Source organism: Lissotriton vulgaris, unplaced genomic scaffold, assembly GCF_964263255.1.
Source record: "Lissotriton vulgaris unplaced genomic scaffold, aLisVul1.2 SCAFFOLD_557, whole genome shotgun sequence".
NCBI classification, from domain to species: Eukaryota; Metazoa; Chordata; class Amphibia; order Caudata; family Salamandridae; genus Lissotriton; species Lissotriton vulgaris.
Genome location: NW_028254212.1, coordinates 734,395 through 761,994, shown reverse-complemented (window position 1 = coordinate 761,994; position 27,600 = coordinate 734,395). Strand labels below are relative to the sequence as shown.

Sequence of the window (27,600 nt, the reverse complement as noted above, 5' to 3'; positions counted from 1 at the left end):
GTTCTTTAAGTGGCCAGCAGAGGGCGCGCCTCGCCTGCTGAGACAAATCCACTGAGCACATTGTATGAAAGGGAAAAGGGTTTCCTGTTCCAGGTCAGCGGTGGCAGAGACAGTACCAGAAACTGATGTTGACATAATTTCCTGCCTCTCCCTCTGTGTCCAACCTGCTGCAGAGGAGGAAGGACGCCCTGTCTGTCTGTGCAGTTATCTTCATCTTCAGACCCTCGTAGACCCCCCCCCCACCACCTCTCCCAGACACCAAGTCTGCACCTGCCCCACCCCAGCCATAGGAGGAGGAGAGAGCCAGGAAATGTCTGCACAGGTTTCTGCTCAGGTAGGAGAATGTCTGTACCTTGTGCTGTGTTTGGAGAAATGGACTGAATGATCCTGAAAGAACTCTCTGCTGGGAGCTGGGCTCTTCTATCCAGGGACCTCTGGGGGTCTTCCGCCCAGCCCTGGGGGTCTTCATTTGTTTTAAAGAGAGGATCTGTGCACTGCATCTTAATGCACTGTGAGAAATATGTGCACACTGCACTGCATTTCACTGCACTATGAGAAATCCTTGCATGCTGCACTGCATCTTAATGCACTGTGAGGAATCTGTGCACTGCAAGTTGCTGCACTAAGAGGAATCTGTGCACGCTGCACTGCATCTTAATGCACTGTGACAGATCTGTGCACACTGCACTTTAATGCACTATGAGGAATTTGTGCCACTGCACTGCATCTTACTGCACAGTGAAAAATCTGTTCACATTGCACTGCATCTTAGCTCTCTATGAGAAATCTGTCCACACTCTCTCCTCGGCTCTCGCTGTCAATTTGTTGACTTGCCCAACTGTACCCCTGTGTCAGAAGCTTGTCCCCCAGGCAACTGAGCGTTAAGGTTTCTGTGCTGCCCCATGCCCCTTTGCCCCTGTTTTTATATAATTCTAGGTAAAACCTCAGTCATTGCAATAGATTCCAGCGGCATAGTTTGGCTTATAGCATTATCTGCTGCAAAGAATATGTGTCTGCTGCAGTGATTGTGTGTGTGTGCACTAACCTTGGGTCTGCCAGGTAGGAGTCCTTTCAAGCAGTGGAACATACATGTCTGTGTTTTTGATGTACATCTGCAGGTTGGATGTGTGCGCATTTGAACAGGGTAGAGTTGTCTTTGCAAGCTGTGTGTGTGTTTGAGACATGTCTACAGTGTGTCTTTTTAAAGGGCGTCTGTCTTAGCAGATGTTGGCGACTGTCAGTCACTCTTCTTGGCCTCTCCTCTATGTACAGGAATCTTTAGGATCACTTGCTGTAAGAGGGTCTGCTCTGTGCAGAATAGTCAGGTACTACTCTGCACACGGCAGATGTCTGAGCAAAGTCACGTGTGAAGTTCTAGTTCTTCCCCATAGTTTGGAAGAATTAGGTAGCTTTGAGTGAGACTTCAGCACGACTTCCAAATATGTGTCTGCCCACAAGCACCCAGGGCTACTTGTATGACAATGCTACAAGGGGTTGCTTCACTCTCTCATCAACGGTGTGTTGATGAGGATTGTGCTATGATGTGAAGCCTACATGAAGGATTCCAAGAGACTCTTGAAGTCATTCTGCTCTAGTTGTCACTTCAGCAGGAAGGGGAGAACAAGATGAGCGAGCAGAAAAAGCAAGAAGAGGCCAGAGAAGAGAAATAAGAGGGATACAGAGAGAAAACACACGAAGGGTGGAGAAAAGTAATTAATAGATATCGGACAAAATATGAAAGAAAGAAAATTGTTCGGGAGGGAATGAGATTTCTAAAAGTTGGCCGGGAAAAGACATGTAATGAACATTATTTGTAGATTGCCAACAGTTGAATTATATTTTAGGAGCTATAAATTTGATTTAAGTTTGACGTGAATGTAAGTCTTCAAGTGTTATAGGTGTAATGTGCTGTTTAGTGGTACCAATACTTGAACCAACTTTATAGCTTTGGATCTAGGATTTAATCTTAATCCAAAGTATTCTGCTGACCTTTGTTTGCAGACTTGGTGTAGAAGCGTGGTGCCTTTGCTGATGCGGTGGGGATGCAGCTCAAAAGATCTTCTGCAGGTATGACCAATGCTGGCATGTAGAGGGTGACCAGTGAGCAGACCCCTCTCCAGTCTGGGCCCAGCTGGGTGTAGGCGTGGTCGCTGCATTACCATTAGTAGTCCATCAAGGGGGAGGTGCCCCACTGCATGTCATTATTATCGGTTATACTCTTGCATTGGATTGGATCTCATCCTGCTGTGTCATGGTGTAAAGGAGTTCAGGTATGATTTCGTACTTGGCTAGGTTCACTGTGACTTCCTGTGGTGCTATAGTGTTGGGCTGGAGTTTGGCTTTTATTCAGCATGAGGCTGTGTTGGGCGGTACCTCCTGGGACAGGTATAGTCTGAACCCACTCATGGGGTGTGAATGAGCAAACATAGCAGGAGTTGGGGAGATGCTTTGCTCCCCACTGAGATTATGTGTTGATACCAGGTGTGTTGTAGTAGTGCGCTATGTAATCGTTGTATGTGGTGAAGTTCTATATTAAGGGGTTTAGATCCTGGGGCACAAGCTGGACCACTTTACCTGGTTTCCTTTGCTGACACTTGTCCTGTTCCTGTACTGTGACTCATAGCTGAAGAAACATAAAAGCACATAGGGCAAAAAACAATACACAAGTGAATGTGAGAATTTGGCCTCGCATATGCTGTCCACTACTCTAGTGGGCACCTTGCACCAGTTCAAAGGACCCTTATTGATGGTAGGTTTAAATCAACCTTTATAGAAAGCTATCCTAGTGGTAGCTGTGGAGAGCAGCCTTCGGGCTAAGTCTTGAAGGAATGTAAAGCAGCTTCTTTTACCAGTCTATAATCTTGTGAATGACCAAATGAAAGGAGAACCACACCATGTATATATATTTAAAATATATGTATTTATTCTAAACACATCCCTCTAGTCTCTTTATGAAGCTAGAGGCAAAAGTACATTCAGTAAACTTAAGTAGCACACAGTAAATTGGCACAATAGAATTTGAGCCCTAGGGGCGTACCAAACCATATATTAAGAAAGTGGTATAAGAACCACGACTGCCATGGAGACCAGGCGTAGAGCCTGTAGAACTCCTGGGAAAACCAGGAACCACCAAAGGTAGTGACACAGGGGACCCACGGGGGACGTGTGCAGTGTATGAACACAGCAGCGAATCACCATTAACTTCTATGGGGAAAGTCGCCTTTGGAATTTTAGCGATAATGGACACTTAGAAGTGGACTTGGAGCAAACCCCTTTAGAACTAGTAGGTTCTAGAGTCAACTTCACAGGAGCACCGGAGTACTCGAGTTACCTCACCCAGGGAAGCCGGGTGCTTGGGTGTCTTTTCGTGTTGGGTTTCGTCATCAATTTCAATGGCGATCTGCTGCAAAGTGCTGCTGGCATCCAAGTGGAAAGTGTCCGGGTGGATCTAAGGCTGGATCGGAGATGTGAAGAACTTGAAAGCATAGGGGACAGAGTCTAGGTCACTTGCCAGTGACCAGAAAGTCGATGAGCGTACGCCGACCGATGTCGGGTACTTGGAGGTGAAGAAGGTGAAGCTTGCATCTTCAGCCACGAGGACCAGGAGGCATCAACAACAACAAGGTACTGGATTCGAGCTGTCCCATGAAGGATGTCGAGTGCTGCGGTGTCGGTTTCCGGATTGGACCCAACAAGCCTTGGCAACAGCCACCCACGCAAATAACAGAGTTCGGCTTTGGTGCTGACAAGCAAGGTGTGAGGGAGTCACCACTCGGTGGGGAGTCAGGGTATGTCTGGAGCAACCTGGGAAGCCCAAAGGTAAGTAGAGTTACCATCATGGGGACCCACCAGTCAACCGACCAGGGATCGCAAATCGGCCTCGAGCAGAGATGCTAGAAGCGTGCTCACGGAACACTTGTGGAGTGTAGGCCCACAATCTTCGATGCAGATGGTACTCTGGGCTAGGACTACAGGTAGCCCAATGCAAACTTCGGGAAAGCTCGGGAAGTCGATGCACTAGCAAATGTCCACGGTGTCCAGGAGTTCCAGTCTCACGTCACTCGTGAGGGCTGCTGTTCTCAGCTTTACTAGGATCTCGTGTCGGCCTCCGAGAAGTCTGGAACTCTATGTCCTGAGTCGCAAATACTTCGGAGTCCGGCAGGAGCTTCGGAAATGCAGACCGGCAAGATGGATGTATGACGTTACAACGCGTTATTTTACAACGCAGACCGTTACATCGCAATTTTTACAACGCAGGATCCATTACAATGCATGCCTTTACAACGCATGTCATTACATAGCAGATGCTATTACAACGCATGCCATTACAACGTAAGTATAGGTAAGTATATCTTTTTTTAAAAATGTAATTAAGTTAAAATAATTAATTTAATTTAATTAATTTAATTTACTTAATTTTAAAATTGTAATTAATTTAATTTAATTAATATAATTTAATTAATTTAATTTAATTAATTTTAAAATTGAAATTAAATTATATTAATACATTTAATTTAATTTAAACAAAGTAAAAATTTTAATTAATATAATTTAATTTAATTAATTTAATTTAATTAATTTTAAAATTGTAATTAATTTAATTTAACTAATTTATAAATCGAAAATAATATAATTTAATTAATTTAATTTAATTAATTTAATTTAATTAAAGTCGTTTTTAAAAAAACCTGAACCCTAAAAATACCCCTGTACCCCAAAACCCAAACCCAGCCCTAAAACCTAAAAATACCCCTGTACCCCAAAACCCAAACCCAACCCTGAAACCTAAAAATACCCCTGTACCCCAAACCCCAAACCCAGCCCTAAAACCTAAAAATACCCCTGTACCCCAAAACCCAAACCCAGCCCTGAAACCTAAAAATACCCCTGTCCCCAAAACCCAAACCCAACCCTGAAACCTAAAAATACCCCTGTACCCCAAAAACCCAAACCCAGCCCTGAAACCTAAAAATACCCCTGTACCCCAAAACCCAAACCCAACCCTGAAACCTAAAAATACCCCTGTACCCCAAAACCCAAACCCAGCCATGAAACCTAAAAATACCCCTGTACCCCAAAACCCAAACCCAGCCCTGAAACCTAAAAATACCCAAACACCCCCAAACATATACCTCAGTACCCCAAAACATATACTCCTATACTCATACTTATTTTTAAAATTACTTAAATTAATATATTTAATTTATAATATAAAAAAACACAAATAAATATATTTATCTATAATTAATATTAATTAAATTACTTAAATAATATTAAATAAAATTTTAAAAAATTATATACTTACCTATACTTACGTTGTAATGGCATGCGTTGTAATATCATCTGATATGTAATGTCATGCGTTGTAAAGGCATGCAATGTAATGGATCCAGCGTTGTAAAAGTTGCGTTGTAATGGAAGTCCGTTGTAAAAGTTGCGATGTAACTGCAATACCAGCCCGGCAAGATGCTTCCTTGGTGCCTGTTTGAACAAGGGAGTCACTTCTTGATCCCAAGGGAGATTCTTCCGTCTTCTAGTCGTGTAGAATGTCGAAATTCCAGGATATATGTATCAGAGTTTCATCCATGTGTAATTTAAAGTCCTGTTGCCAGGGGTCCCTTACTTATACTAAAGATAGGGGTTGGACATACTCTGGGGACCCACCTATGGGAGGGTCTGGGAAGAGGGGTAATTACACCCCTTTCCCTTTGTCCAGTTTCGCACCAGAGCTGGGGCTGAGTGCCCCTGCAACCGGTTTGAACTGGGGTATGCACATGAACACCAAGTGTGCCCCCAGCACTGTCTGAAAAGCATTTTCTGAATGCACCCACCCTGCCTCAATACACTTAACCCTGTCTGGGAAGTGGTTACACCTCCCTGTGATAAAAAACATATTGTCAAGGCCTCCCCTGCCGAATTTTCGGCCAGCCGCAGGAGGTCAGACCTGTGTCTGTGGCTGCAGCATCCATTTTGTGATGCTGGGCTTCTTTTAAACTATTACCGATTAGGGCGGTGTGTACATGTCTCTCCCTCTAGAAGGGTGGGATTGTACCCCCGCTGCCAGGACTGGCAGGGGGCCGGGGGTGGGGGGGGGGTAGGATTCCAAAGTGTTTGACACCAAACACGACATGTTTCCAGGCAGCCATTCCAAAGTTAGCATTTACTGTGACGTTATAATGCACTTAAGAGTATATGGTCTGGCTGCATCACAGAACAGCCTCGGAGAATAGGCTCTGAAAGCTGCAGAGGGGTCCAGCTCATGCATTGGCACCCTCTCGCACACAACCAAGCACTCTGCCTGCAGGATTGATAAGGCCTGCCATATCAGTGACTGATAGGTTTATATGTGTCAGTGATTTAAGGTACATATCGGTAGCCTATATCTTAGTAAGGGGTGCATGCAGCACCTTACCCAGGCTGCAGTAGCAGACCTGTGGTGCCATTTTGGAAGGCTTCCCAGGGTGGCATAATACATGCTTCAGCCCCTGGTAGGCCTCTGGGGTACCTATGCCCTTGGTACCTAAGGTACCATTTACTAGGGTCTCACAAGGGTAACCCAGTAACCAATCTGGGGTGTACCTAAAGTACATGCAATCATTTTAGAGAGGAAGCATCTAGGCTGGGGTCCTGAATGGCATGGCCCCAGCCAGACTAAAGTCGAGAAACAGTGAAACTCCAGCTAAAAGTGGGGGTAACCATAGTAAGCAGATTCTGCTCTCCTACAGTGAATATTTTAGTCAGGATATGAAAGAGTCGATGTAATGTCTGGGGGTAGCCCTTGGGGCGCTCCTAGAGGCAAAGTATTCGCAAAGTCCGGAGGAATCCCTACAGGGCCTTCTGTCCCCAAAGTGTAAATAGTTCATATTAGAAAAAGTTTGTGATAGTGACTCCTTTGATGGTTGAAGTAGAGATGAGTCCAAGCGAATATCTGACAAGTGGTACCTGGACTCTTTCCCTTCGACCTTGACAGCTTTGGGAGTTGAAAAGACTACTTTTTACGGCCATTCAAACATGCTTTCTTTCCACTGGTGATGAAAGTTGTGGATCAGGACTCGGTCCCTGGGCTGCGGTATGGTGTAGAGTAGGCCCATGGAGGTGCGCACCGCCTTCCTTTGGGTAACCTGTTTAGAGAGGAGTCTGCAAGTTTTGGTCGGTTCAGAGAGATAAACGATCTGAGGCGCATTGATTTTAGCCTTTCCTGTATGACATTTGGAGCGTTTTTATACCTATTTTAAAACCACCGTATTTTAACTTTGGGGGCTGTTAGATTAAGGAGAATTGAGAATACAGGCCCTATGACACTCCTTACACCTTCTCTTCCTCTTCTTTCAGCCCAGCCGCTTTTAAGCAACATCACTCGGCGGTGGGCGCCATCTTGAGTGAGGAAGGTGAGGTCAGCGCTCTAGTCGCGCCGTCCTCCCACCCTCCCTCCTTCCTATATAATGTGTCATCCACCCAGACGGCGCAGCGGGCTGGCGCAGCGGGCGCGCCGGTTGCGCGCCGAAGCCGCGCCTAAGCCAAGCCCGTCTGCGCCCGTCCGCGCCAGGATCGCGCCGGGCGCGGGCCATGCTGCCCTAAACCTCCCAGTTCTCAGGTATGACTCCAACGCGCTGCTTTCTATGCGCCCGACAATAGCTAGCCTCAATTGTAATGCTCACCCCCCCACAGACCGCCTCTGGGGCCCTTTTTCCTGCCGCTCATGCGGATGGTCATCCCTGGGATTGGCCAGCCCTATTCCTCCCATTCCTCCCCCTCCCCTTCATAAGTTGGTCTCCTTTAACTGCGGTCTCATTAATGCCAGATGTCTAGCTTGTCACGGACAAGACATCCATGACCTAATTCTGTCACACGGTCTTGACGCCTTATTCATTACTGAATCCTGGCTACACGATGCTTCTAACCCCGACCTGGCAACCGCCCTCCCTCCTGATTTTACCATCCTCAGGCGGGATAGGCCCAGCGGTCGGGGAGGCGGGCTGGCCATCATCGTTAAGAAACTCTTCAGGTGCCACACATTCGATTTGGCCTCTCTCAAGGACTGTGAGAGCATTGGCTTTGTGATCCACATTAACCCCTCCTCCTCCCTATCTGGAGGACTCGTCTATCGTCCCCCTGGGAACGCCACACCATTCTTGGACTCCCTCGACGAGACTTTGGGATCACTCATGACCCACTATCCCACTTTCACCCTTCTCGGGGATTTCAATCTTCATCTGGAATCCTGCACAGACCCCTACACCTTTAACTTCCTACACTCACTTGAGATCTTTGGCCTTTCCCAATCTGTCTCCCATCCTACCCACCGGGCCGGGCACACACTGGACGGCATTTGCACAAACCTGGCTTCCTTAGATGTCTCTCCCCCATTACCGCAAATATGGACAGACCACTGTTTTATTCCCTTCTCCATTAAGACTAAACCCCCTTTGTTACCGCACATCAAATACCCTCCCACCCCCTTTCCCATCAATTGGAAGAAAGTAGCCGAGCGCATCAAGCTGAACCCCCAGCTCTCTGCCCCCCCCCCCCCTCCTATCATGGGAGAGGCATCACAAGACTCCATAAACTTTCATTTGTGGATTGACGGAGTGGTCTCCGCCAACTCCAACCCCACCAACCAAAAATCAGGTCAAGGCAAAAGGAAGCCCAATGCTCCCTGGTACACTCAGGCCCTCACCGATTGTCACCTAAAGTGTAGGGTCCTGGAAAGAGAGTGGAGGAAAACTTACGATCCCACATCCAGATCCATATACATCCTTCAGAGGAAACAATACCTCTCTAACATAAAAAAGCAAAAAAGGTATTCTTCACTTCAGCTATAGACGCAGCCAAACAGAAACAGCAAACTATCTTTAATATAGTAAAGTCCTTTACCCACCCAAAGGCACTGGCACTCGAAATCCCCCCATCACAAACCCTCTGCGACCAAATAGCAGACTTCTTCATTGAAAAAATCAATAACATTCATAAGGATTTCCCCCCGCCACCAACTCTCACACAAGATACCCACACAACTATCCCCTCTTTGAATAACTTTACAGCAGTCTCCCTGGCACAAACACAAAAGGCCATTTTGACCTGTAGATCAGGAGCCCCTACGGATTCCTGTCCCCCGATTATTCTACACCATCTTATCGAGGTCGTCAACCCGTCAATCAATGCCATTGTTAATGAATCCCTTAACTCCGGCATTGTCCCCGCTGAATGGAAGAAGGCCATAGTTAAGCCCCTCATGAAGAAACAAAATAAATCCCCAACTGATTTATCCAACATGCGCCCAATCTCCCTTCTCCCAGCATTAGGCAAAATCACCGAGCAGTTAGTTCACGAGGAACTAAAAATCTTCGTGGAAAATAAACGCATCTTGCACCCACAGCAATCCGGCTTTCGCCCTGGCAACTCCACAGAAACTGCACTGATCGAATTATCGGACACCATTAAGTTCTTGCAGGAGGAGGGCAGACAGGCTGTTCTCATCCTGCTCGACTTAACCGCGGCCTTCGACACCATCTCACATGCCATTCTCATCAACAGAATGCGTGAGATTGGTGTTGCGGGTTCCGCCCTGGCCTGGATAACATCATTCCTATCCAATCGATCGCAAACTGTCTCCTTAGGCCCCTTTCTTTCTGGCGAAAGACCCACCATCTCAGGTGTGCCCCAGGGATCCATACTGAGCCCTCTCTTTTTTAATATATATATGGCTCCCCTTCTCACGTTGATTGAATCCCACGGGATCCTCGTGACTTCTTATGCTGACGACACCCAGCTTGTCGTCACCATTGACAAAAGACACCCTGACGCTGCCCTTAGATTTCAAAACTGCCTTTTTTCCTGGCTGAACCTGAATCATCTTAAATGTAACAGTGCCAAAACCGAAATAATACCCCTAGGCAAAGGCATCCTCTTTTCCCCTAAAGACTGGTGGCCTCATAACTCCGAAGCACCCCCGAGCGCGGTCTCCTCAGCCCGCAATCTTGGAGTCCAATTTGACTCGTCCCTCAGCTTTGACGAGCATGTGCGCATTACTGCGGGGTGCTGTTTTAGCCTGATCAGGCAGCTAAAGAAATTTTTTGACTTTCTGCCCATCTCAGCCAGGAAATCAGTCGCGGTGGCTCTTATTCTCTCCCGGCTGGATTATTGTAATGGCCTCTTAGCAGGCATAAAGAGATCGTCCCTTAAGAAATTGCAAAGTGTTCAACACGCAGCAGCCAGGCTTGTTTTGAAACTCCCCCGCAGGTCCCCGGCCTCTGCAGCCCTTAACACTCTCCATTGGCTGCCCCTCCATAAGAGAATTCTATTTAAGCTTCTTGTCACAGTCTTCAAAGCCACCAGGAATACTGGCCCATCTTACCTGACTAAGCGCTTTTCGCGTTACATTCCAACTCGTTGCCTGAGGTCGTCAGGAGCTAATTTAGTTACTGTACCCCGAATAAAACTAAAAACTAAAGGTGGAAGGACCTTTTCATTTCTGGCTTCCAAGGCATGGAATTGTCTCCCCCCCAACCTTAGGCATGCCCCCTCAGAAAGCCTTTTTAGGAAACTTCTGAAGACCTGGATTTTCTCTCAGTCTGACTCATCGGTCCTCGCAGCTATCTGATCCTCGCTCTCCATTGCTGGTTCTCTGTGTGCTCAGCGCCAAGATGCTCCTTCCGGAGCGATAGTCGCGCTATTCAAATTTTAATAAATATCAAAATATCAAATAAAGATACATTTAATTACCTAAGGCCTGGGAGCTGGACTCTGCGCTTAGTTTGGCTCTGCTCTAAGGTATTGGCTTCAGAATTGATCTACCAGTGACTAGCTGAAAGGGGGGCGGTTAGATGGTGGTCTCTGCTTGGCCTGACACTTAAATGACACTGGACATGATGTACACCAAGGGTCTCATTTAGATTTTGGTGGACAGGTTACTCCATCACAAGCATGACGAGTGTCCCGCCCGCCACATTAGTAGTGCATTTAATCCAGTGACAATTGTAGTAAGATGGACTGGGATATCTGTCACATTTGTGATACAATAACCAGTTTGCTAAAATCCAAATCAATCTTCAAGTCTGCAACCAATGTTGTAGCAGAGAGAACCAGTGTTGGACTTGGTCCTTTTTGCAGGGTCATACCTGAACTTTTTGCCTTCCTCCTGTATTTTGTCTGACCTGTTTTTGTTGGTTTTATGACTCTGGGCACTTTACCACTGCTGATCAGTGCTAAAACGCATATGCTCTCCCTATTATAAATTGATGTATGGACTAGTTACTCCATGATTGGCTTACTTGGTTTACTTGTCAGACCCTGGTACAGTGCACTGCGTGGGCCCAGGCTTGTAAGTCAATTGCTGCTGGTGGGCTTGCAGCACTGGTTGTGCCACCCACAGAAGCAGCCTGTTAAGTGTGCCTTGGGCCTGCCATTGCAGAACCTGTGTGCAGTCTGGTACTGCCATGTTGACTGGCAAGTGCACCCACTTGCCAGCCCTTACACCTTCTCTTTTCTGCATATTAGTCACCCTTATGGTAGGTCTTAAGCCAGGGTGGATTGTAGGTAAAAGGTATGACATGCCCTGATATGTGTGGCATGTCCTAATAGTGAATTACAACCGTTTTCGTTTTTCACTATTGCAAGGCTACCTGTTCCCCATAGGCCAGAATGGGCAGTTTGATTATAACATTTTGTAATCCTAACTGACTCAGGGAAGTAGGTAGAATTTCGAGTTTAGTATGCCTGAACTCAGAATGATAAAATACACCTTTTAGTGAAGTTGGTTTTAACATTCTGTATTTGAAAATACCTCTTTTAGAAAGTAGGTATTTTCTTGCCTAACTATCCAAGCCTGCCTCTGCTAGGTTGTGTATTCCTTGTCTGGAGCTTGAGTGACAGGGGCTGGAGGATTCCAGGAGACAGGGTGAGTCAGCACAGGGCTGAATAGACCCATCTGCATGTAGAGTGAGGGAAGGGAGAACCTGGGGCCTGAATAGGGCTGTGCCTGTCTTCCACAATGCTGGCTCCACCTCCTGTGGTGCGTCTGATGTCCGTGGCCCACAATGTCAAAGGAAAGAAGTCTTGTCAACAAAGTGCTTCAGGACTGACCAGAACTGGTTTGGACTAGGTACAGACACTCTCTGCCTTCAGAGAACAAAGAGAATAGGTGTATAAAAGAGGGGTCTCAGAGTACAGAAATGTAGATCACTTTTGGGAAACAAGAAGAACCTTTGCTGAGGAGAGGAACCAGGGAGAAACTGAAGTAGAAGACTATCCCTACGCTGAGTGCTGTTTGGGGGATTGGTATGCAGTGGTTGCCTGACTGCCAAATAAAGTAGAAAGGAACTTTGTGCTACTTTCTTCAACTTGTAAAGGATCTCCAAGGGCTTGGAAATTGAGCTTGCCTCCTGCTAAAGTCTCTGGGATAACATACTTCACCATCCAGCTCCCCTGAGTTCCCTTGTTGGGAATTTGAAGTGCCTGCTGTTGTGCTGGGCCTTCTGAGAGACTGCGTGTTGCAGGGAGCTGGAAGCGTGGAAAAGAAGCGTGATTCCGCCACAGACGCTGTCTTCGCATCACTGAAGCAGGGTGCCGCTGCTGTCGCATCACATCACCGAAGCGCCTCGCATCACAGGAGAAGCGTGTCGCCGCCGCTGTCGTCACATCCCTGAAGAAGGGTGCCGCGTCTGCCATTGCCTTATTGCATCACCGAAGTGCCTCGCATCAACGGAGAAGAGTGTCGCCGTTGCAACAGACTCCGTCTCATCACCAGAGAAGCGTGTCGCAGGGCCTGTCGCAGCTCAGACGATTCACTGAGTTGACGCACGGCTGTCGGGCATGCACACATCGCCTCACTGTTGTTGCATCAAGAAGAAGACACATTTTGTTTCATTGCATCGGATCCTCATCGCATCATGGCTCATGGCATTGCGGGTCGCATCGCCACAAAAGCTCAGTGAGAATCCGACGCATCACCTCCCCACGCAGATAAGAACCAACGCATCACCGTCCCCTACGCAGCAGTAGGGAACCGACGCATCACTGTTCTTGTGTGTAAGGAAACCAACGCATCTCCTTCCCTGCCACTCTTTTGTGTATAGCATTACGCATCCAAAGGTACATTGAACATAACGTAAAGTGTTGCATTTACCATCTAAAGAGAACTAAGCTATTTCTACCATTCTAAAATACGGTATTGTGGATTTTTGTCATTTTTGGTCTTGTGTTAAGTCTATATAAATATACTTATTTTTGATATACATCCTGTGTGGTGTCCATCTGTAGCGTTGTCATTGTACTACTGTATGTGTTCACAAATGCTTTACTCACTACCTCTGAGATAAGCCTGCCTGCTCGTGCAAAACTACCAAGGAGGTGAGCAGGGGTTATTTTGGGAGTGTCTAGACGCAAGGGTCCCTATTTGATCAAAGGTACCTACCTGCGCCAACTAGAGACCCCCAAATCTAACAACCAGCATTACAGGATGGGGGCCTAGAAGCAGCTGTAGTCCCAGAGGCACTGGAAAGGGAATCTGAGTTTGAGAGAGTGGACTGATAACAAATGAACCTTGGATCTGTTGTGGCAACGCCCTTAGGATTCAAAGTACGAGAGCGCCCTTGGCATAAATCCTATGATGCTGCAGCGTGAATGCAATACATGAGAGCTATTAAATGCTACAAGAAACTGATTGAAAGAGCCCATGTCGAATTATTTGCAGACAAATCAAAAACAGCTGTAAGCCTTCTAAGGAAATCTTCTCTATTGTGAACAACCTGATTAAACCCACCTCCAGTCCTGGATTAGCGGAAGCTTCTAACAGCCACTGCAACAAGCTTGGTCAATGATCTTTATCTTTACTTTAACAGGAGTGAGAAAACAGTCAAACCTGTCTCTCTTGAGACAGAGACCTACTACTCCCAATTGGCTACCTTGGACCAATTGGCTCTACTTGACGCAGATTCTATTTCCACCCTAATGCGTGAAGTGAAATCTGGATCTCCGGATGACCCATTTAAACCTGATAATATTTTTTAATTTCAGTCGAGCGTCACACCCATATTTCTAGAATTAGCCAAACTCTTGCTGAGCACTGAATAAGTAACAATATCATGGAAACATGCCAAGGTTATCGCTTTTCTAAAAAAGTCTTCGCTAGATGCCACTCAGCCAGAAAACTATCGACCCATTTTTGTTCTGTTGTTTCTGTCCAAGGTTGTGGAGAAACATGTAAACAATCTTTTAACCAAAATTTTTTAACATAATCAAATATTAGATTGTTCGCAAAATGGATTTAGGTCACACAGCTCCGAAATTGCTCTTTTAACAGTTATTGAATCCCTTTGCAGTACGGCAGATGCTGGTAAATCCCAGGCTCTGTACCTCCTGGATTTAAGTGCGACCTTAGACACTGTCTCACATGTAATGATATTAACTTCTCTCACTGACCTGGGGGTACAGGGCAAAGGTCTGGCCTGGTTTACCCCCTTATTAAAGGAGTGGACCCTTTCAATGTATGCCCCACACCCCTCCCTTTGCCTCATCCCAAAGAGGACAGGCTCCTGGCATCCCTCTGGGTTCGGAGCTCAGTCCTGCCCTTTTTAATATTTCCGTCAGACCTCTAGCGGAGGTAGTGAAATCTTTTGGAATATCTCACTAGTGTTGTATGTTCAGCTAATTATTTCCCTATCAGCAGTCGACAGGCACTGGTGCCAAATCAAAAAACTTTGTGTTAGAAATGGGATTTCTGGCTATCTCAGACTTGCTCCAAAGCGAGGCAGAAACCACCACTCTAGTCAGGATAAAGGAGTTACACTTGTAAAATAACCCCTGCTCACCCCCTTGGTAGCTTAGCACAAGCAGTAATGCTTATCTTAGAGGCAGTGTGTAAAGCTTTTGCACATAACCAACAGTAAAACAGTGTACCCACTACAGAAGGACACCACACCAGTTTAGAAAAATATCAAATTTTTATATACTTAAGACTAGACGAAATACGATAAAAATTCACAATACTATACTTCAAAATTGTCACTTATCCAAATCTGCCTTAAAAAAGTCCATCCGGGGCTATCACGATGTCGTGAACAATAAATCCAAAAACAGTTCTGGCTGACAGCGAGGTCGCAGGCCAACTACGGGGTCGGTAAGACCCGCAAACAGTACCTTTCAGAGATGCAGGCTGATGAGGGCCTTGAAGTCACTCGTGTTGCAGGTCGAACACCTTTCTGATGGGATCCAGAGCGCTGGCGCCATCCCAACCACTGCTCACCAATGTGAGAAGTTGGCCTTATATGCAGTGCTCACTATTCTAGTGATCACTATGTATCAGTCCACAACCCTTATTGATGATTGGTTGTAAGTCAACCTTATAGACCAGCTATCCTAGTAGCATGGACAAGAGCAGTCTTTAGGCTAAACTCTAGAGGGCGTGTTAAGCCAGCTGTTATACCATCACATATACCCCTTGAACACCAAGTGAAAGGATACCACACAAGTTGTTATGAACTGGGAGAAGTGTGGCTCACGGTGTAGAGCAGGCAGACCCGGAAGCTGAGGTCAGACCCGGGACCAGGGTTCAATTCCCGACGCGGCAGGGTCTTGAGCTCAAATGTCCACGGACTCGATAATTCTCGCTTCGGTGCCTGCTCTAATCATGGGTTCTCACTCTGCAACTCTGGGCATTAAGCTTGCTTAATCTCCACAACGGCCCCCCTGCGGCGGGATGCCTGGCTTTCACCTTGGGGATGCCCTGTAGGGGCTATCTCACAGGGAAAAGCCAGGACGGGTTCCCAAGGCAAGCGCCGGGAAATCTCCGGGTAGCTGTGCGCTCAATAAATATAATAATAATAATAATAATAAAATAAAAGGATGTTTATTATAACACAACAGCCCTGGACTCTTTATGAGGACAGGGTGCTAAGCACAATACAAAGCTCTTAAAGAAATACTGAAAGTTGCACAATTTACACCAATGCCTGAGGGGCACGAAAAACCATATACTCTACAAGTGGAATGCGAAATTACTAGCATGTAAGTACTACTCTCATAGACTTTAGAAACGCTGGACCTACAATGCTGAACCCTTAGATTAGAAGCAGGCGGCCTAGGGACGTCGTGTGCAGAGAGGAAACTCTCACGCGTAATGCGGGACAAAGTCTATGGTTGCTAGAAATTACAAAGTTAGTGTTCTCGGGCGAACCCGACTAGGTAGGTCAAAAACGAAAGTGGATCTAGACACTTAGAGAGTTGGACTACGCTGGAGCACCGTGGTACTCGGTTTACCTAGCCCAGGGGCTGCGGCTGCATAGGGTTCAAGTGTCGTCGGGAATCCTCGTTGACGAACCAGGAGCCTGAAGTGAAGTTGCTGGCAGGCGACCAGTGAAGATGTTCCGGGCCGATCCAAGGACTGGATCAGCTGAAGAGAGTACCTGTAAGCAGAGGGGACCAAGTTCTGAATCACTAGCCAGTGATTAGATGGGCACCAGGATGGCACCGGATGGAGTCACCTCGACCAGGTGAGTGGGCGACGCTGGGCTCTGCAGTCTCTCGACCAGGAGGCGTTGTCGGCGACCAGGATGGAGGTGCGAGCTGTCCCACGAAGGTATCTGCTGTCGGCGATGCTGGACCCAGGATCGGGGCAACAACTCTTGGCAAATGCAAGCCCACGCGGTGGACTCAAAATGGCATCTGGAGTGGACCAGGAGGGTCCGGGGTGCTCCTCTGTTGGAGGGAAGCAAGGCCCAGCCTGAGCAACCAGACCAGCGATGGAGATGTCGTCGTTCGTCGTCAAGAGGGCTACAAGCCAGCAGGCAAGTGGCCGGACAACGCGGTGAGCAGAAAAGAGCAGAAGGGCCCCACGCAGATCTCGTGAATGCTGGGGGGCTGGACTTCGGTGCTGGAGCTGCTCAGGGTTAGGGCTTCTCAAACCCCAAAGCACTCACTCGAGGATCCCTCGGTGGTCGTGCTGGATAAGCATAGTGCAGTTCTGAAGATGGCCGGCCCCTCGAGGTCTCGTCACACCCACGAATCTCAGCTGGGCTGATGATGCAGGTAGAGGCCAGAGGTACCAGGGAAGCCGGGTCTCGTCGTGCTGGTCGGTCTGATTCCGGAGGAAGGACGTGCAGCAAACCGCAGGTTACTTAGTTGGTGCCCGCAGATGCAGGGTGACTACTCCTTAGTCACAAGGGAGAAATCTTAGGAAGAAGTCTTGAGTTCCTTTCGTAGAAAGTAGTTTCAGGATTCAAAGATGATCTAATTTGGAAGGGTCCCCGCTCCCACCTTTATACTAAAGAAAGGGGCTGGTACGGGACTAGGTCCTGCCCATGGGTGGGACCAGGAAGGGGGGTGGTTACACCCCTCTCCCATGCCGGACTTTCCCCAGCTCAGGGGCTGGTGTGCCCCTGGAACTGGTTCTAGCCGGCCTATGCATAGTGAGCACCGGGGTGCCACTTGCAGTCACCTTCCTATTCAGCCCTGCCTACCCAGGATACACAAAACCCTGTTTGGGATGGTGCTAGCACCGCCCCTGACAGGAAACTCTTTGTCCAAGCTCTCCTCGCTGGAAGGACTCCCAGCAGCAGGAGGTCAGACTTGTGTCTGTGGTGGCAGCATCCATTTTGTGATCCTGAGGCTCGAGTTAACTTTAACCGGGGTTCACAGTTACATACATGTCGTGTCCCTCTAGAAGGGTGGAATGCTAACCCCGTCGCCAGAATTGGCGAGGGGTTAGTATTCCAATTCGTATGACATCTTACTCCACATGTTTTGATAAAGCGATACCAGAGTTGGCATATAACCGCGAGGATTATAATGCACTTAAGAGTATATGGTATGCGTTATCATGGAACAGCTATTAGGACTTGGTTCCGCAAGCTGCAAACGGGCTCAGCTCATGCCAGAGCACCATCTCACATGATTCCAAGCCCTCTGCCTTCAGGATTGTCAAGGCCTGCCATAGGAGTGACTGATAGGAGTCTCTGTGTCCATTTTAGGGTTAGATATAGGCATACTATATCTAAAGCAAAGGGTGATTACACCACCTTGCCCCAGCTGTCGTGCAGCCAGTTGTGTCAGATTTAGATGGCCAGCCAGGGGTGGCATAATACATGCTGCAGCCCCTGGTAGGCCCTGGGTACACCTATGCCCTGAGTTACAGGGTCTGATAAGGTGGCCCAGTACCAATTGGTAAATGCACCTAAGGTACACGTGTCAATTTAGTGAGAGAACAGCTAGGCTGTGGGTCTGATTAGCAGGCCCACAGCCAGGGAAGTCGTAAACCAGTGAAGCAAAAAGCAAATGTTGGACTTGGCCCGCAGGGCAGGTTCACCCCTAGACTTTTTGCCTTATTTGTGACCCTGTGCTAGTGATTTTTGGGTCTCTGCGCACTTTCCCCTGAGTCCCAGAGTGAAAGTGCGTGCGTGAAGTATGGCTGGCCTGCCCTCCCATAGGAATGCATGGGGAATGTGTGTGTCCCTAGTAGTTCCTGATGCGTGGGGAGTGCAGGCTCGAGTTTGGTATGCCTGAACTCGTGAGAGTGAATGCTGCAAGATGGTGTCTGCGGCATGTATGTGTCTAGTTGGGAAGTGCTACTTCTGGACATTGAGATATGTGTACAGTGAGGGTGCTGGAGCGTGATTGGCTGGAGCTGGCTGGCATGCCAGGCTCCAGGAAGTCTGGATGGGTCTGCCCGGTGGTGAGTGGGAGATTAGCATGAGTGATGTGTGGGAGGAGTGTACCTGTGTCCTGGATGGGCTGGGTTTTCCCCACACAATGCTGGCTCCGCCCCCCTGTGGTGTGTCTAATGACCCTAGCCTCCCCAGTGAAAGGAATGGGTGGTTGGGCCATCAAGAGTGCTCCAGAACCAGCTGCGACTGGTTTTTCCCCCACCCTGCACATTGTAACAAAGGATTTGTTGGTATAAGAAGGGGCTGTGTCCCCACTGAATTTGTTCTACTTTGGAATCCTGCCAGAGGGGGCTTGTGCCGCTGCTGGGGCCAGAAGGACCGCCACTTGGGGAGTCTCCCTGCCTGGAGACCCAGTGTGCTGGCTCTGGCCCAGCCTTGCCCCCCCTGCCTGCCTCCAGCCCTGCTGGAGCCTTGTCCTGTCCTCCAGTGCTGGGGAGCACTGAGGACTTCGTTGTCTGCAGCCTAAGTGCGCTGCTCTCTGCCCTTCAGCGCTGGGAGCGCTGAGATCGCCTGCCTGGCGCTTGGAGAGCGCTGGATTGTGCCCGAGCGCTGTGAGCGCTACATTTTGCCCGCCCTGTGTGGTGGTTTGACGGCGCGGGTGCCACCCCGCTCATTGCCGTATTGTTTTGCCCGGTTTCGAGTGATCTACGAGGGAGCCCACTCCTCGGATCAGCTAGGAGCCCGCCTGCCTACCTAAAGCGAGCCGCCGCGCTGCCCGCGGCGACCCGGAAGTGAAGGGATTGCCGGCCAATCAGAGCGCGGCCCCGGAAAGGCCGACCGGAAGTCCCGCCTCCCTCGCCGAGCCGAGAGAGAGCCTGCCGAGGCTCCCCGAGAGGGAAGGAGAGCCCCGGGACCAGCGGGAGAGACCCGCCTCCGTTGAAGACCAGCCGGTGAGTGCAGGTGCCTGCAGAGGAGGGGGGGAGCGTCGGGACACATTGCCGGTGTCCGCCCCGCCCCCTCTCTGTAGCGCGACCTCGCGCCCGCGTGTTGGGAGCCCAGAGAGGCTCGGTGGCATTTCGCGTAGAGCCCAGAGAGGCTCGGAAAGGCAGCATTTGGTTGTTGGAGCCCGAGAGGCTCATTGGGGGCAATTATTTCACGAGCCCTGAGAGGCTCTGAGCGCCCCACCTTCCCTTCGAGTCCCCAGAGGGGGGACTCCCCCAAGAGAAGCGCCGCACTTTTGTCGAGAGCCTGAGAGAGGCTCAGAGCGCCCTAAGTGTTCCTGGGTCCCCAGAGCGAGGGACCCCCCCAGCCCAGCGAGGCTGCACCTTTTCATTGCTGGAGCCCTGAGAGGCTCAGCAGCCCCCCCCCCTCACTGGTGAGAGAGCCTAAGAGAGGCTCACCAGTGCCACAGTGGTGGTTCTTTGAGCCCAGAGAGGCTCCAACTTTGTGCTAACTTTCCCTGCTCCAGTTGTCCAGCACTTAGTGGACAACTGCCACGTTTAGGCCCTGACATTGGGACACCGGGACAGTCACAGGTGGTGACTTGTGAGTATGGGGTAATGGTTGTTGAGTCTGCACCGCTGAATGTATTGCTTATGCGTCATGTGCCTGTACACCTCTGAATGTTGATACATCATGTGTTTTATCCTTGCACCCCTATAGGTATTGTGACATGTAGGTGGTTGTTTTCTCCCTAGTACAGGTGGTGCTAGAGAGGTCCTGTTACCAGTGATTACTGGTTGTATGCTCTACTGTTATATTTTTGTGCTACAGTAATTATTTCTAAAAGTGCTGATACCCGTGACAGTGGTCCAAGTGGCCCTGTCCTGTACAAATATCCCTTGTAAATTCCGCCCGTGCCTGTTGGCACCGTGTAATAAGATGTGTGTTGTATCTGATGTATATTTTTATAATACAAAGGCTATTTTTACATAACCTTGTGTGGAGTGTTTCTTTGTGGTGGGCCTTGGGTGTTGTTGCTGGGGTGCGTGCGCAAATACTTAACTTACATCGCCTCCAAGTTTAGCCTTGACTGCTCGCGCCACGTTACCTAGAGGGCGAGTGAGGGGTTATCTTGGCGTGTGACTCCCTTGCCCTGACACTTAGAACTGGCGATCCCTGACTGACCTCGACGCGAGTCTTGGCCGGCCAGGGTCCCGGGTCTAACAGCAAACATCTGGGGTCATCATGGGATTGCAGACCCTACTCTCCTACAGGCTCTACCTCAAGCCCTTAGAGAGTCTCACCAATTTGGTTGCAGAAAGTCCAGTCCAGGCCTTTCACTGCCCAAAACAGAAGCAGCCACTTCAGGTCAGCCCAGCAAAGCCCGCAGCAAAGCAATCGGTCCTTTCAGCAGTTTCTCTGGCTCTCCTTCTGTGCAGTCTTCTTGATCTTGTTGAGTTCTAAACCCAGCATTTGTACTCAAAAATCTTTTGATCTTCCAGGCAGAGGGTGTTTGTGTCCGGCCAGAACCAGTTGGGCCTTCTCTGGCGTGAATTCCTGGCAGGAGATGGAGACGGCTTTGTCAGAGGCAGACCAGGCCCTTCGAGGTGCAAGGAAATCTCCTCCCTCTTCCCCTATCACAGCCCTGGTCTATTCAGCCCTTTCGTGACCTACCTAGACTATCAGGAGCCACCCTGCTCCCTAGCCATCTGTCGTCCCAAAACCAGGCAGGCAATCCACATTCCAGCAGAGGCAAGCCGGATGACCGAGTAAAATAATACCCACTTTCTAAAAGTGGCCTTGATGAACTCAGAATGAAAAGGGCACCCTCGCTAAAGGCTGCATCTTTAGACGCTGAGTCCAGGCCTACCAAACTTCCTTCACCTATACCTTTCTCGCGCTACGTACGTGGGTGACACAATCCGAGCTGCAGGCCCACGAGTATCGGTGGACTCACAAGCCCCGGTACACGCAGTGCTCGTTACTGGGGACTGACAAGCAAGTCACACATTCAATCATAACACAATTTACCACAGGAGCTCCAGCATTTTCCCACTGATCAGCAGTGCGAAAAGCATGCAGAAATGTTATACCACCAAAAACGGAGTCAAAACTGGGAGGGCAGAAAGCAAAACCTCGGGGGAACACGCCAAAAGATGCCAAGTCTAACACACGTCCCCTCCAGCTGAATGTAGGGGGAACTACCCACACTCCTGGGAGTTTTCCTCACTAAGGCGGAAGAATCGGGACAGGCCATCTGCGTTGGCGTGTTCTGTCCCAGGACGGTATTCCACCGTGAAGTTCATTCCCTGTAGGGAGATGGACCCCCTCAGCAGTTTTGGATTCTCCCCCCTCATCTGCATTAATCATCTGAGGGGCTGTGGTCGGGCTGAACTTGGAAGTGAGTACCAAACAGGTAGGGCCTCAGCTTCTTCAGTGCCGAGACCACTGTGAAAGCATCCCTTTCTATGTCACTGCACCTTTGCTCCCTTGGGAGTAGTCTTCTTTTACGGAAGACTTCTGGCTGGTCTAGGCCCTCTTCGTTCAGTTGTGAGAGCACTGCTCCCACTCCATGCTCTGATGTGTCGGTCTGCACAACAATTATTTTGGAGAAGTCGGGGGCCTTGAGCACGGGGGCCGTGCACATGGCGGCCTTCAGGGTATCAAATGCTTTCTGGCAGGACTCGGTCCAGATCACCTTTTTCGGCTGATTCATGGAAGTCAGCTCAGTTATATCCCTATACCATATCCCTTAACAATACTCCGGTTGTATCCGGTGAGTACTAAGAAGGCCCTCACCTCGGTCTGGGTCTTGGGGGGCTCCCAAGCCAGAATGGTGTTGATCTTGGTCTGTAGGGGTGCCACCTGGCGCTCCCTACCTGGTGTCCCAAGTACATCACTGACCCTTTCCCGATTTGGCACTTACTGGCCTTAATCGTGAGGCCTAAAATAAGAGACAGTGCACACCAATACCCAGCCCAGTAAAGGTCTGAAACAGACCCAAATGAAGGAGCGTGTACCTACATGTTCGCCTCCTCTGTTTGTACCACATATGCATCTACCTGTGCACGTCCTCCGTTTGTATGCCCTGGGCGAGCTTCTCTAATTACGCTTGTGATCCTTGTACTGCCAGCCATGGCATTTGACTACCAGACCATTACCTGATGTCTGCTGTGTGCATCGAGTCACTCCCCTGCTTTAGCTGTCAATGAACCCTGTTGAGCGAGTACACTGACATAAGGGAGTATGGAAGGTGATGAACAGGGATAAGGTAAAGCTGAATGTAAGAAATGTGCACCGGTGTAAATGCTGCACTCACCCTCAAGCAACGGACATCTTGTCCCACTCTGCCAATGCTCCATCCACCGACAGAGAAGCATGCTGGCACCAAACGCAAAACATTGTCAGAAACCATGGTAAGGTAGAAAAAGGCAAAAAGCAGACACGTATTGGCAGCAGAGATATCGCAGGTATATTGCTGCCTGTGATGGAATCTCTATAATAAATGCTGCAATCGTCCAACATATGCTTGAACAATCCCTAGGAATGTGGCAAAGATAACTTACAAACAGAAAAGTAAAGACAGGAGTTGGAACTTCAGCTGCTCCAGTTTGAACTGGAAAGTACTGTCAAGAAGAGTGTGAATGGAGCTACATTTGTTATATACTTCCTGAAGCGTTTCCATTATTATATACTTCCTAGAGTGTTAATGTAGCGGGGAGAACATGCAGACAGAAGGGGTGGCCCCAAATTTGGACTGGTGGGTCACTGACATGACTGCCCCTCCCTCTTTTCATTCACATCAGAATGATTGGAGTTCGGACTCCCAGTCCCTATGGAAAGAAAACATCGACGAAGAACAGGAGGGTTCCTTTAATTTGGCGTATGTCGAGGATGAAGTCACGCCCCAGAATGACGTTTACTCCGCGGGATTGGTCAAAATGGAGGAAGCAAGAAGACCGGCGTGTGATGACACCGGGAGAGCGCATTTGGACTGGAGTCGAGTTCCAGGAGAGTCGGGAGAAGAATCGTATCGGGAAGAGGGGACGGTAGAAGGACGAGACGAGGGTCGACAAGAGGAGGTTCCAGAGCCAGGAGGCCACCGTCACTGTGATTCGCCCAGCCACACTCACAGGGGAGTGTGGCTTAACCAAGTACCGCAGCGCGTATCAGGCTGGCTGGGGAGGAGGGAGGAGCCCTTCAGAAGTAAAAAGAGTTTGTTGCAGAGTACTGCCTGTACTTCAGGCATTGTAAATACTCTGTGTGCTCCCCTCCCTTTTCTATCCCTGAATCCTTACACATCCTCTCCTCACAGTACCCTCACCCTGTGTAAATACTTGTAACATACACAGTTCACGGTGCCCCAACGCACCTGGTTTACCCATGGGAACAGCATAAGAAGGACAATACCTAACTGGTCCTCATTTCTTCCCCACACATGTCCTACGGTGGTGCAACCGAGGAGGAGTGGATAGCAGAGGACCCAAAGAACGAAAATAGAAGACCCCAAACGAGTGCAGGCGGAGTCAACCCAACGATATTGGCCAGAGAAAGACTCTCGCAACGAAAAAAGAAAACTTTTATAAAAATAAAACCCTACTTACCAAGGTCTGGTCTCCGTGCCCTTCCTTCACCCCCTTCACCCCCGCAACAGTTACCTTTATTATATACTTCCTGAAGCGTTGCCTTTATTATATACTTCATGAAGGGTTTTCCTTGTCATTTAGTTTTTGAAAGGGTTACTGTTGTTCTACACTTCTTGAAACTGAAGTGACAGCAGCACATCCTGATCCATCTCTTTTTCCGCAATCCCTTCTTGTTTAAATGAAATCTTAGCCATGTGCTTCTTCCTAAAGCTGTACCTCTAGCAAGAGGGTGCTCAGTGAGTGCTCTTTCTGTACTAAGTTACTCTGTTAACACCGGAAAATCACCTACTTTTCTGAATTAGGTAAGAGTGACATGTTCAATGGAAGATTTAGTTAAATATCTATGCATGGTGAATAAGCCCTTGGTAACTTTAAAAAATGGTAAAGAAGAGATGTCTTTTACAACTAGTTAAATATTGTGTGTTCACATTCTCTTACATTTCCATTTAGTGATTTTAAATCTCTTTACATCCCATAGGAAACTAGCTTTGAATGCACAAATGATCGTGAATAACGACAGTAATCTAAAAAAAAGCGGTTAGAAAATAATGAGCTCCAATATTTGGTAAAAGATCTTCACAGTCAGAGACTGAGGAACCTGAACATAAACTGATAGATCCTGGAAGAAGCAGTCAAGAGCATATCAGTGGATGCAAGAGTCTGAGCTGTGCACCTCCACTCAACAGGACTAAGAAATGACCTCTAGAAAATTAATGCAACAACACTGACAAACTACCTCCTGAGTAAACAGGTCTCCACCACCAGCTTTGATCATGTGTTCGGTATTAGGTAGATACAGCATTGCTCTGCTTCCTGTAATGATGGCAGATTACTGTTCAGTGCGCTAGGTGTATTGTAAACTCTTTCAGGCCAAACCACAGGAACAAGAGAAAAGCACAATGGAGTGGAGCCAGACAACTGAAGGGTAAAGGAAAGAGAGAGTCTCTGATCTACAACAGACTGTTCCAATTGCATCGACCTGAAGGAAGACTGATCTTCACTCATGAACATGCGAAACCATTCCACAATCTAAAGACATAACCAACTACAAAGAAGCTTTACTTGCCGCATTATAATATATGTAGTTGGTGAGTTTTGTATTTCATTGTGAAATCTGAAATCAAGCATCCAAAGTACCACACACATACCGGGAATGTGAGAATAACACGTGCTTTATCAACCATGTTAGCTCCTCAGGAAACGCAGTCATGGGATGCAGACAAATGTAAACCCGACCCAGAGAAACGAACCAAGAAAGAAGAATCATACACATGCAGCAAGAGCTTTAGTTTGTCATCGCTACTAAAGAACCATCAGCAAACACACACAGGAGAAGCAACGTGCAATTGCAATAAATGTGTGAAGAACTTTAGTCAGTTATCACAACTACAAAGACATCAGCGAACACACACAGGAGAAAAATCTCACCATTGCAATGAATGTGTGAAGAGCTTCAGTCAGTTATCACAACTCCAAAGACATCAGCGAACACACATAGGAGAAAAATCGCATCATTGCAATGAATGTGTGAAGAGCTTCAGTCAGTTATCACAACTCCAAAGACATCAGCGAACACACACAGGGGAAAAACCGTACCACTGCAATGAATGTGGAAGTAGTTTTAGTGATTCCTCAAATCTCAGGATTCATCAGCGAACACACACAGGGGAAAAGCCATTCCAGTGCAGTGAATGTGTGAAGAGCTTCAGTCGGTTATCACATCTCCAAACACATCAGCGAATACATACTGGGGAAAAACCATACCATTGCTCTGAATGTGTGAAGAGCTTCAGTCGGTTATCACAATTCCAAAGACATCAGCGAGCACACACTAGGGAAAAAGCATACCATTGCAATGAATGTGGAAGTAGTTTTAATGATTCCTCAAATCTCAGGATTCATCAGCGAACACACACAGGGGAAAAGCCATTCCAGTGCAGTGAATGTGTGAAGAGCTTCAGCCGGTTATCACATCTCCAATCACATCAGCTAACACATACTGGGGAAAAACCATTCCAGTGCAGTGAATGTGTGAAGAGCTTCAGATGGTTAATAGACCTACAAAAACATAATCGAACACACACTGGGGAAAAACCATACAAGTGCAGTGAATGTGTGAAGAAATTCAGTCAGTTATCAACCCTCCGGAGCCACCAGCGAACACACACAGGGGAAAAACCATACAAGTGCAGTGAATGTGGAAGTTGTTTTAGTGATTCCTCAACTCTCAGGAATCATCAGCGAAGACACACAGGGAAAAAACCATTCCAGTGCAGTGAATGTGTGAAGAGCTTCAGTCAGTTATCACAACTCCAAACACATCAGCGAACACACACTGGGGAAAAGCCATTCAAGTGTAGTGAATGTGCAAAGCTCTTTAATTGGTTATCACAGCTACAATGTCATCAGCGAACACACACAGTTTAAAAGCCATTTAAGTGCAGGGAAAGTGTGAAGAGATTTAGTTGATTAGAAAATCTACAAAGACATCAGCAAACACATATTGGGAAAACCCATATAATTGCATTGAATGCACTGGAGAAGTGTGGCTCAATGGTTAGACCGGCAGACCCTGATGCAGAGGTTTAACCCGGGACCAGGGTTCAATTCCCCGCCTCGGCGGGTCTTGGGCTCAAAATTCCACCGACCTGATAATTCTCGCCTCTGTGCCTGTTTCAGTCATGGAGTCCCACTCTGCAACTCTGGGCAATAGCTTGCTTAATTTCCACAACAGCCCCCACAACGCTAAGGATGCCTTGCCTCCACCTTAGGGGTGCCCAGGAGTGGACGCCTCACAGGGAAAGCCAGGATGGGTTCCACAGCGGTATTCGTACAAGCGCCTTGATACCCTTGCGGGTGAGTAGTGCGCTATACAAGTATCAATTTACAATTTACAATGTGAAAGTAGTTTTAGTGACCCTTCAACATTAAGAAATCATCAGTGAACACACTTAGGGGAAACGCCATTCAAGTGCACTGAATGCGCGAAGAGCTTTAGTCGATTATCAATTCTCCGAAGACATCAGCAAGCACATACTGGGGAGAAACCATACCATTGCAGTGGATTTGGAAGTAGTTGTGGGAAGGATTTTCAACAAACTTCAGGGATTAGTGATAAAACCCATAAACACAACACACTTGAATAAGTTTAACAAGCACAGACTGGAGAATATTTCTAGCTGATTTTGGTGGTTGGACCTTTTGTGCAACAACCGGTTCAATGACAGCTGCTAGAGAACAACCTTCAAAGGCCGAAGAAGTAAAAGTAGGAAAGTGTGACCTGTAACTGTGAGATCATGCTTACAGTGCACAACATTTACATCCAAAGCCCTGACGCGGGGCAAATGATGATCATTTCCGTCATCACATGCATCTGTTAATTGCACCCACCATAGTGGCACTTCTCCAGATGTGGC

At 48.1% G+C, this 27,600-nt stretch overlaps 1 protein-coding gene across 1 annotated transcript; it reads left to right on the top strand.

Annotated features, from left to right (window-relative positions):
• On the top strand, window positions 1-27,297 carry LOC147659631 (uncharacterized). Its single transcript, XM_086951591.1, has 2 exons — window positions 1-334; window positions 24,663-27,297. The coding sequence occupies exon 2, from the start codon at window positions 25,367-25,369 to the stop codon at window positions 26,609-26,611; it is 1,245 nt and encodes a 414-aa protein (XP_086807717.1). The 5' UTR covers window positions 1-334; window positions 24,663-25,366; the 3' UTR covers window positions 26,612-27,297.
• Window positions 27,298-27,600: the final 303 nt, after the last annotated feature.

What these genes read in the sequence shown, in the direction of transcription:
- LOC147659631 (XM_086951591.1), top strand. Translation starts at nt 25,367, where the DNA reads ATGTTAGCTCCTCAGGAAACGCAGTCATGGGATGCAGACAAATGTAAA.